Raw genomic sequence first — 11812 nt, 5'->3', positions numbered from 1 at the left:
TGTGGTAAAAGGTGACGTTAAAAAATTCACAACACTTTTTTAAACATTGTTTGAAGCTAAATGTGGCAAAATGTTGATGTTATTTTCAGCGTGAGCCACTTTACAAACGGCACCCCATAACAGTGTGCATGCGCTAAAGGGTGCCCTGTGCATCGTTATCAGACACCAAGGGGCACGACAAAGTGTCGGTGATGATCACTTTTCCACCAAATTAAAACTGGTTCGGCTTAGGCTTCTTGGAACTTTGGCACTATCGAGCAAACTACCCCGCATTTCCACCAGTTATGAGCAGAACTGTTGTAATCTTGGCTGTGTCATTGGCAACACATCCTCACTCCGACCTTGTCACATATTGACGTTTTAGTCATGGACTTTTCATGTCCACATACAACGTGCAAGGTACCCTGGGTGCATTGGCTGTTGACGTTCTGGGACATCTTGCTGAATTCTCTTCAGTCAAGATACACTTTCACAGGAAATTTAAGGTTTACATACAGTCTATTTCAAAATAATTGCACTATGTCAGTACAACACTGCAAATGTATGTTTTTTTTCCTTCAACAACAAACACGCATGGTTGGGTTTAGGCATCAAAAACACTTGTTCAACTTTAGGCATCAAGAAAAAGTGGTTGGGTTTAGAAAAAAAAAGAACAGGTTTGGCTTTAGAATCTAACGAGACGTGAGCACCATTCCCTCGGGTGAAGGGCGGTGTTGTTGGAGCCAACCACCACCCCTCCCGCCTGCACCACTCGGACTTCTGCCACCTTAACTGTCGTCCTTGTCCCACTGTGTGTTCCCCTAACTGCGCCGGCCGGCAACTGGCCATGTATCATGCCGAGGTTAAAGGATGACAGATTTTGACGACTTCTGAGAGAGACCATGTTCACAATGGAAGTAATCAGCAGAAGCAAGATGGCAGATTGGATTAATTACCCACAAGCTTTTGCTGTTATTATAGATATTTGTTTTTATCCAAAAAAAAACCAAGCATGGACATCTAGTACCACAAGAGGAAGTAGAAAGCTATTAGGTGCAAAACTCTGCCCTCTTTTTTGTTTCATTTGGAAACCAGCTTCTGGGGTTAGTTGGTCAAAATGCTCAGATAATTGAAAATTAGGCACAGGAACCAGAACAGAACCATTTTCATGTTGGTTAAAAAGGGGTATGAGTGAGGTGATGTTGCTGAGAGCTCCAATAAAAGCTTGTACAATAAGTGGACTTTAAAGGGGCAAAAAGCGAAATCGTTTCACCGCTAGGTTTGCTGTTGTGCACTGCCTGTAGACCAAAACAAAGTGTGTCATGAGCCACTCCTCCCTCTACCTCTGCTCTCCACCCCCCACTCGCCTCGTCTAGCAGTTAGTGATGTCTCGGTCTCTGCTGTGTTTAGCTATTCCCCTGCCTACTTCAATGAGGATGGTACCTGTAATAAATGTAATATATTTGCTGAGATGGAGGCGAGGCTCAGTGACTAGAGGAGCTGGCAGAAGCGCTCCATAGCTGTAAGTTACTCCAGTAGCCGGTGGCAGCCGACTCGGCTAGTGCTAACACCAGGAGCTAACGGTAATGTTCCTCCTCTTCTCCATGAGTGAGAGCAATGTTTTAGCCTAGCGGGCAGCTGGCTCGCGGGCTGCCCGCTAGGCTAAAACATTGCTTCAGGTTAAAGTGGGAAGAAGCAGCGGGTTTATCGGGCAGCTGAGTGAAGCTGGGTGAAGTGGAGGCTGCGGAGGAAACACCGGGATGGGTTAATGTCCGGAGCTTGAGCAGCCCTCGAGCCCGCCAGGCTAAAACATCGCTCTCACTCACGGAGAAGAGTAGGAACGTTAGCGTTAGCTCCCGGTGTTAGCACTAGCCAGGATCCGGCAATGGCTCTAGCCGAGTAGGCTAGAGCCCGCCAGGCTGCCCGCCTGGCTCGCGGGCTGCTCAAGCACCGGACATTAACCCATCCCGGTGTTTCCTCCGCAGCCTCCACTTCACCCAGCTTCACTCAGCTGCCCGATAAACCCGCTGCTTCTTCCCACTTTAACCTAAAGTGATGTTTTAGCCTAGCAGGCAGCCCGCGAGCCAGCTGCCCGCTAGGCGGGGGGGGATTCACATGAACGTACATGAACGTGCAGCCGGACCAGCTTGTAAACAATGGGCTGGAGATCAACACAGAGAGAGGGTGTGTGAGGTCATGCTATACTCCAGATGAAATTACACCTCTAGTTCTTCACATAGCAATTTTTTAATTCCTTCAATCTAGAAATGATGAATTTCGCTTATTGCTCCTTTAAGTTTCAGTGTATAGACCTCAAAAGAGCAGTGCATGCAAGATGGCCCAAGAGTCTCACAGAACTAGACGCCTTTTGCAGGAAGAATGGGTGAAAGTTCCCCAAACAAAAATTGAAAGGCTCTTAGCTGGTTACAAAAAGCATTTAGAAGCTGTGATACTTGCCAAGGGGGGCGCTACTAAGTACTGACCATGCAGGGTGCCCAAACTTTTACTTAGGCCCTTTTCCTTTTTTGTTATTTTGAAACTGTAAAAGATTGAAATTAAAAACTAGTGTAGAAATATATTGAAGAAAATGAAGAAGAAATGGGTGAAAGAAATGTGTCATCTTTAACTTCATGCATTTTGGAGATCAGTTCATTTTCAGATCATTTTCTGCTTAACTATTCACAGTAAACAACATTTTGACCAGTTGTGACCAAACTTTTGCACGCCACTGTATGAGCATTTTTGTCAAAAAATACATATTGTCAGTAGATGCACAATCAATGTGGTGTTTGTTATTTAGTCCACTACGTACTTTACAATGTTATATTTTATTTGCTTAAGACCTGAAATCTAATGATACATATTGTGAGCCATCCTTTTTGCAACATTTTACCTTGCCAGTGAAAATACTGACATGTGCCTGTGTGAACACCACAGCACACATACTATTAGTTCATTTCTAATGTTGCCAGAAATCCAAACCAATTACTGAATATACCTGGCTCTGGGACTTCTTGTCAACTAACATGTTGGTGTGATATTGATGCGTCTTCTTTTTTCTTTTTTCTTTTCAAATGGTCTGGAACATCTGCAGGTACTGGAACAGGAAAGCCACTGGTCATCAGTGCAAAGATGGTATTCAATAAAAGCAAGATCAGTACAGGCACAGCTTGGCTAAACACACTCAAACTGAAAGAGCACACAAATTCTGCCAATTTCAACATTATCAGTAAACTGTCAGTATTTATTTTACTGCTTACTTAAAGTTGTGCTGTACAAGGGTTGTAACAAAATGGTGACAGATGTAGACCAAAGACTGTAGACAGCAAGAGAAGTGAACAGAATTATTTACCTTAGAAAATGGACCTTAGATAATGGACCTTAGAAAGGTTTGTTGTTAGTTGTTTGTAGCTGAGAAATGCATGACTGTGCATGTCAGAGTTCATGATATGTAAACTCACATTTGAATCCTTTGGAAGCTCATTTAAAGCAAAACTACTGAAAGAGGTCAGTAATCAGGTTGTGAGTCCGGGTTTGAGAGAGCAGGAACACAGCTGTTTGTGCAGAACACATCTGTTTTTTGGGTAATAGAGTAGAGCTGAGGCCAATTAGAGACTTCTCAATTCATTATTTGCAACTGTGTAATATCGATATTTAAAACAACTTGATGTTTGCACATGGATATTTCGCATGCTGTTCTGCACTGTAAATCCAACAGAAGATAAAGTAAATGACTGTTAGGTTTGCTTAATGAATTTGTTCAGTTTTTTGACAATAAATAATTGTCATCTTTCTGCTAACTGCCAATGAATGATAATTAAGAGTTGGCTAAAAGACAGATAATAAGACTCTTGGTTCCAGGTCTGGTACGGTAACTGTGCAAGTAGCCCCAGTGGGAACTGTAGTAAGGACTTAATGTTGCTTCCATTTGATGGACTTCAATCCTGAATAAGTTGCATTCATACACGAGTATCCACGAGAGTGGATAGTTACAGTCATAACAAAACCAGCATGCTTGCTGTCTTGAGGTTTTCTTTGTATGTGTCATGCCACCATAACCCATTTAAAGGGTATGATTGGTCTTTTTTAACCTTGACCCTATTTTCCCATGTTTTGTTCTTAAGTGACTAATGGAGATGACAATGTCTTAAACTGGTTCAGTATTGAGTGAAACCATCACAGCCGGCAGTGGTGAAATTACTTCAAAGCATTTGTGCCCCAAGTGATACCACTAATAGGCTGAGAGTGTCATTATGAATGTCTGATAACATTATAGAAAGGATCCCTACAGGAGTTTTTGTTTAAGAGTAAGATCATTTTTGTTTAACCAGAAACAGCCCTGAAATTACAGTCGCCAAAGTCACCAGACTCCATTTAAATAAACAGTAATGTAATCATTGTGAAACAGACTTCATTCAAAGTTGACAAAAACAAATAATATCCACAAAAATTGTCTCAGTTCATCTTTCCACTGTTCCAACAATCAACAATGCTGGTGTGGTTGAAATACACCCTCGCAAGTCATCCCTAGATTGAGGGTGACCGGGCTTTTGCCGTCAAGTTTTACCTTGTAATGCCTGATTTGCACTTTTGATTTGTAACTTTTGTGTTTTATTTCCTTTCGCTCTATTTTTGCCTCTGTATACACAATGTTTCTCAGCTCATAACATTTTTAAAAAATACTGTATTGTTATTGTTGTCTTATTTTTGTGCACTTTGTGAAGCACTTTGTAACTTTGTTTAGATAAGTGCTATACAAGTAAAATTATCATTATTATTATTATTATCATTACTATTGTTATTATCAGTTCATTCAGTTAGATGTTAAAATATGCTGCTTCTATACATGGTTTAGTTAACATTTATTTCAATGGGGTCTGGGCTGTTTGGAGATTGTGATTTCGGGGCTGTTTCTAGTTCAACGAAAAAGGATACTGCTCTTTGAAAAAAAGGTCTGTCTCTTCATAATGTTGTCAGACAGTCATAAAAAACAGCAGAAAGACAAAAAAAGGCAGATTTTATGAGTTTTATTTTGTTTCTCTTGACTTAAAATGAAGTGTGTTTCACAATGAAAAAAATATTGTTTATTTTAATGGAGTCTGGTGGCTTTGCCCTGTCAGTGGCAAAACACGCTCTTTTAGTGGACGTTAATTGACAGTGCCAAACACCCAGAGGGGTTACATTACAGCCTGTTTCTCTGCTGGACCAGTTTTAAAAATTGGTGTTCCCATTAGTCACTTAGAGAGAAAAACATTGGAAAATAGGGTCCGGGTTGAAAAACACTGAAGTTCCCCCTTAAGCTCTCCCAAACCACAGCTAGTGAGTGCAGAGCTAGTGCTAAAGCTAGCTCGCTTGTATGGATTTGTTTTTCTTTCATGAGTCTTGTCAGAAATGAGCTTCCATAAATCCTCATCTTCCGAGATCTTGCCCTTTGTCATGTTAGTAGACAGTGTAAACATTGCTTAGCAATGACAGAGGTCAATCTCAGACTTCAAATGCTTTTATGTATATCATACTCTGTATTTCCACATTCAGGACAATGACAGGAAATATAACTTATCACCACTGTTTGCCCCCTTATTCTTAGTGACGGACCCGACAGCAATACAAAGTTGACACACATTTGCACAGAGGAAAATATACCCTTGCGCATTATGAAGATTTAAAAACTTTAAGTCAGTGTTAATGATGTTAATTGTCACTGGTGTCTAAAAGAGTATGTTAAATGTGTAATAAGTAGATTATTTCACTTCGGGGTCTGAAATGTCAGAAAGTCATAATTATAATTAAAAAAAAACCCAACAACAATCAATGCATAAGCTAATTCAGGCCCAAATTTGAAGCAAGTTCCATGAAACAAAATCCTCAGAAGAATGTCTCTTCAATAAATAAATCACGTAAATAAGACACAAATTAATTTAAATAAATAGATAAATAAATAAATATACTTATGTACAATGAAGAGATTCAGAACAACCTCTAAAATGAGCCTTCTTGAAACACAACGCAGACCAACTAAAATCATGCATGGTCCGCCATGTCCGTACAGTACACGCTCAGTCCGTTTCAGTGTAGTCAGCGATCAGCTAGAGGCAACCAGCCACATTTTATGTGCTGCTGCGGATGCATTTGGCACAACCTAACACTGGCTGACACTGATCCAATCCCTTCAGTTGGCAGTCAGCACATCTGAGGACACACAAGAGGCAAAAAGCAGCACAGTGGCTCACTGTTGGGCTCATTCCTGTCCTTTTAATATCAGAAGATCGCGGGAAAAGAAACACGACTACTGGCTTTAAAGTAATTTGTTTTTCCTTTGAAGCATCAGTAACTTATTTCCATGTTTAATAAATACTTTGGTTCATGGAAAACTTTACTATTTTGACTTCTTACCCAGAGTCAGACACTTATAGATGCCTTTTGTTTAGCAGTACAAAGGCATGGTGAATATAAAGCTTAGCCTAGCTTAGCTCAGTTTATGGCTGTGGAATCTAATGTCTAAAAAAACAGCATTATCATCTAAATATATCTGATTAACCTGTTGGTATGTTTTCAACCCACGTTGAAATAAACCTAAATTATGCTTTAAGTCAAACCCTTCAGGCATAACTTCTGTCTTCACTGTGTAACCCCCAGTGGCACCCTCAATGGGTGGCCATGACCACCCTGAATATAGTTTAGAAGAAGTAGAAGGCGGACGTTACTGTCTTTACAGGGCTGTGGCACGCCTATTTTTTAAACTAGGGACAGTAGTGGTATCTTAGACAGCCTAAAACATCTGTTGGTACCAACCATTCATTCTAACTTGTTGGGAAGTGGGGTAAATAATGCTTCACATTTAGGCTTCATTTTCATTTCCACCCCTAGGAAAAAACAATTCTGGGGGTGCCACTGGTACCCAGGCTCCATCTATTCAAATGGCATTTAGATTAATGTTAGAGTTGGTATATGTTGCATTAGTCCCCATCATACACAACATCTTTAATAATGTAAAGTTTTCTCTGTGATACTGTGGGGAACATGGCTGGTTTCCTCCCAACTTGCCCAATAGATGGGGGCGAAGCAGGTCTAAGGCTACTGCACAAAATATTGTACACTATAAAGAGAAAACATATCATTCAACAAGACCAATGTGGTTCCATCAAACATATCCCATCTGGCCAATAAACAAATATTTCAGCCAAGTTGGCAGAAGAAAATGCTGACGTTGTACATTTTAGTAAACAATGAATACTTTACATTTGTAAATTTCATAGGTATCATATCAGCATTTCTAAATTGATGCAGTATATGAGAGCGCTTTGTCATTGGGAGGTGGAGGGAACATTGGATGGTGTGACACCTCAGTGAGATGCCTGCCAAGCTGCAGACCACTATGAGAGAACAAATAACAGCTTTTTAGGCACCAAACATGGGGTTTTTCCAGTGGGAATATTGGTACATCACTTCTTTTCCTAAAAACCCTAACCCCCTAACACTTAACCCTGTGCCTTTGTGCCAAAACTTAACCAAATGTTAACCACAGCTTTGTTGAAATGTAAAGTTTCAACACTCAATGTAATGTATCTGTGGTTTGCAGAAATGTACAGTGCCAATCTTATTTTTCTGCCAATTATGTTTAATGTGAACAGATTTAAAAGCAACAAAAGCAAACTCCTAAATGACAGCTTATTGTTTAGCTTATTTTTTGTTTTTCCTCACATTTTATTTACTTCCAAAGGCTGGTCTGCCTTTAAAAGGCAATTTTCAGTTTTAAGATTCATATACACTCACCTCTCAGTTTGCAGTGATTTGAAAAACATTATGATTTCAATGACGGCCGTGAAATGTCAGTTAGAATTCAAACATTTAGCACTGTTTGACCAGCCATCGATTGTAGGGCCAACTGCTTAGGTTGGGTTCACATTACACTATATCAGCGCAATTATAGCCCAATGATTGTGAACAATGAGTTTTGTACGTAATAATCCACCATTTCATCTCGTGTGGTGTGTCATAGTAGACAATGACCGATGCCACGTCTGAAATACCTCATGCCGTCCCGACAGAAGGTCTAGCATGTTTGATTTTCTTTTTGTCCTTCACAACTTGTCCTGTCACAGCCGTCACTTTGACCAATAGAAACACAAACGGTCTGCTGCTGTGGACAACTGTACGACGACAACAACATCCCAGCCTTTTAGATATTTCCTCGAGGGACATTACCACACAGAGTGAAACGGAAAAATAATAGCGTAAAACAGCAGAGGCTACCAGCTTCATTTGAGATAGACTACATTAGAAATGGGCCGTTATTTATTATTTCCTCCTTTTCTATTTTTTTTTTTCATTTTTAATCAGTTCCCGTTTGCCCTGTGTAAAATTAATGCATTGCGCCGTCATTTCAAACTCAACACTTCCAGTATCTGTTCAAAATTAAAAGCCTCTTGTAATTTTGAAAAGACGAAAGACGACCAGCGATGATTGGGCGTGGACCAACGTGTAGTCTGGGATTTCTGTCGGCCAAGTCACGGCAAGATTTTATGACTCCACAATCGCCTAGTCTGACATAGTGACTGTATGAACGGACAAAAATGTCTTGTAGTGTTAACCCAGCGTTAAAAGAGCTGTTATATGATCCTATTGACATAAGCTTGTTGAGCTAAGCTAGGCTAACTTCAAACATAAACATAAAAAGGCAATCTATTAGGTTCACTGACTCTGGGTTTGTGGGAAAATTTGTAAAATTCCCACAAATTAAATGATCTTTCAAAAACTGACACATTAGCCTACCCTTAGCTCCTGTTTATGTCTGACCCTGGCCTGTAGTGGACACGGCGCTCTAATATTAAATACTGAATGAAATGCCTCCCCTTTTACCTTCCTTAGAAAAGGGGGTCACACAATGCACTAGCAGCTTCAGAACCACACAACTCAAACACTTAACACCATGTGTTTCTATCTGCATTTCAAAAATGGAAAGAAGAGAGGAAGAATTCCAAAACCAGATTTCCCCCCAATTTGGATAAATCTACCCCACCAACAGAAAAGCTGCTTGCAAATCTCAATCAAATCAAAATAAAATCAAAGTTATTTGTTAGTTTGAGTCCTGAAATACTAAGTCGTTACTGTTGCTTTAAGCCCCACAGTCTCCTTGTTTTTTCATTCATTATTTCCTATTCATTATTTGAGCAGACACTCTCAAGCATTAAAGTCAGATACTTTCTGCACGCTTTGCTTTCCATTTGACTTACTGCTTGTTCATGTTACACTGCCTCAGCAACACATTTCCCCTTTAAAAACACAACATTCACAGTTTACGACAGCTTATCCTCCAGATCTGTAAATTAAATATGTGTACAAAAAATGAAGCAGAGAGGGGAAAAAGAGTGACATAATGAGCCAATCAACTCCAAAACAAAAAAATGTAAACTGTTGTTTTTCAAATATTCTCCTTTTTTGTTTTTCTCATAAGACACAGAAATGGAAAAAGGTGGTGGTATCCCAAAAAGACGGGAACCTGTGAGTTCATGACGCACACTTCACACGCAGAGGAAGAGAGAGAAAAAGAGAGAGAGAGAGAGAGAAGTTCCGTCCCTGTCATCTGCTTCCTGAACTGCATCTTTAGTCCTCTCTGATTCCCAGTTCTCCAGCTGGCATATGGTGTCTCTCTCTAAACAAGAGGAAACTGAACCTTTGATACCCTCTAAGAAAAAAAAATAACAGCAGTTATATTACACAGAGTGATGGAAATAGAAACGTCAGTACTCATGGTCTTGAGGACTTACATTTGTTTCACTTACCATATACAGTATGTGTGTGAGTGTGTTTACAGTGTATGAGCGCATGTGTGAGTTCCACCGTATCAGCTCAAACACAAAAGTCTTTATTTCCCTTTTCCTAATTCCTCTACGCTTCATCTGGATATGTGCACGTCGCTCCCTTCAGTATCCATTCAGCTTAAAAAAAAATCATCATAGTCTTTAGAGAAGCTCTCCTTCGTCAAACCTTTTGTTGATTCTGAAAAAGAAACTTGCTGTCAGACAAGACGTCACACCAAGCTCCTCGCTCTGGCATCTTCTGAAATGAAGCTCGAATGCCATCCCATTATCCTCTGGGTCTGGCATGTACCATCATCTGCCTTCCTGCCTCTCTGTCCGCCTGTGGGTCAGTCTACTCAATGGGGTATGGAGGAAGACGGGCAAGGGAGGGGAGAGGAGGTAATGAGGAATGGTGGTACGGTAGGAGCAGTTCAGTCTCCCGGTTAGCATTTGAGAAAGGAGTGAGGACGAGTAAGGAGGAGGAAGGTAGAAGTATGGCGGTCGGTCGGTCGGTCAGTGGGGTGGGTCAGTGGTCTTACTCAATGACCATGCAGTGGGGCAGGTGCTGGGAGTAATATTTGAAGAGCTCTGCGGTGGCTCCGGGGCAATTGGTCAGCTCCAGCTCCTCCAGTTCCTGCAGCTGGATGAGGCCTGACAGACCGGTGGTGGTCAGCAGGGGGCAGCCTGGAGGGACACAGCAGTTGACTTTAAGCTCTAATGTGTATCCACTTTCTCTAACAATTTGCATTTCCTTTTGGTCAGGGTTTTAATTCAATTTTACCAACAAAATGCTACATGACAAGTGTTGAACTACATGTAATTGAATTAGTAGATAATTACATTTTGCAGTAGCTTACTGGTAGTCCCGTTACATTCAGATTTGCATAGTGATTGCTTTTTTTGTGTGTAGTCAACTACTAACACTACAAACGACTTTGGGCCATAAAAGGAAAGAAATAATTGTTTTATTTTTATTTTAACATTGCTTCTCTACTTTAATTGAACTCCCTACAATTAGACATACATATTGATTATTGTTATTTATTACCAAACGTCACAAGTCCAAGAATTTTCTTAGAATTTCGTCACCAGGAGCAACTCTTTGTACTAGGAAGCTTTGTGAATAAGGCCACTGATGTGGTTATCTAGGCTCTGTATTTCTAAATCAATGAAGCAGGCACTAGATGGCACTATAAGGCTCCAGAACAGGGGCTGGTGTTCATCTCATCCAGATACAGTGTGGCATGGAGCACATTTATAGACCAGCCATGATTTGTACAAACAAAAAAATAAAAAAAAGTCACAAAATATAAACTTTACATACTCTTACTATTCTGATTAGATTTGGATTCCCTTTGCCATACATATACAGTATGTTCCTGCTTCTTTACACATCATCTAATGTGTCATGATTCTGGTTTTTATTCATATTCTGTTACCTTGTGGACTTTGTTTTGGGGTTTTCTGTTTGTGCGCTTCCTTGTTTCATGTACTGTAATTCATTCATGTGTAATCCCTTTCCTGTTTTATTTTGTAGATTCTCTACTCATGTGTCTGGTGTGTTTTTTCGCCTGTTTTCTGTCACTCCTGTCTTTCATCACTCTTGTTAGTCCTTCTCTGTAGGGGTGGGCAATACCACAAAATTTGGTTTTGATCTGATACCAAGTAAAACAGGGCTAGAATCACTAATATCAATACTGATACCAATCTGATACTTTTTATATTAAATGTGGCTTTTTTAATGCAGGGTAAAGCAGTATATCATGATTTATGAGGTGAATAATCAATCTGCTTAAGTAACAGCAAGTGATGACCAATTACCATTTCTACCATTTTTTCCCCCCCTTAAAGTGTTTTTTTGGGGGGAGTTTTTCCTTATCCGCTGCGAGGGTCATAAGGACAGAGGGATGTCGTATGCTGTAAAGCCCTGGGAGGCAAATTGTGATTTGTGATATTGGGCTTTATAAATAAAATTGATTGATTGATTGAAATTGAATTACAGCCTGAAAATGTAACATTACCCAATGCTAAAG

The 11812-nt window shown here is 40.2% G+C and overlaps 1 protein-coding gene across 1 annotated transcript in view; it reads right to left on the bottom strand.

The window, feature by feature from the left end:
* Positions 1-3202: 3202 nt before the first annotated feature.
* fbxl16 (F-box and leucine-rich repeat protein 16) overlaps positions 3203-11812 on the bottom strand; it is a 53397-nt gene continuing 44787 nt past the window's right edge. The window contains exon 7 of the mRNA XM_050068716.1: positions 3203-10463. Within this exon, the coding sequence (XP_049924673.1) occupies positions 10315-10463 (149 nt within the window). The 3' untranslated portion in view covers positions 3203-10314. The remainder of the gene's footprint in view (positions 10464-11812) is intronic.

This window comes from Epinephelus moara, chromosome 18 (assembly GCF_006386435.1).
Source record: "Epinephelus moara isolate mb chromosome 18, YSFRI_EMoa_1.0, whole genome shotgun sequence".
Lineage (NCBI taxonomy): Eukaryota > Metazoa > Chordata > Actinopteri > Perciformes > Serranidae > Epinephelus > Epinephelus moara.
The sequence above is the reverse complement of the archived record's forward strand: the minus strand, read 5'-3'. Positions and strand labels throughout refer to the sequence as shown.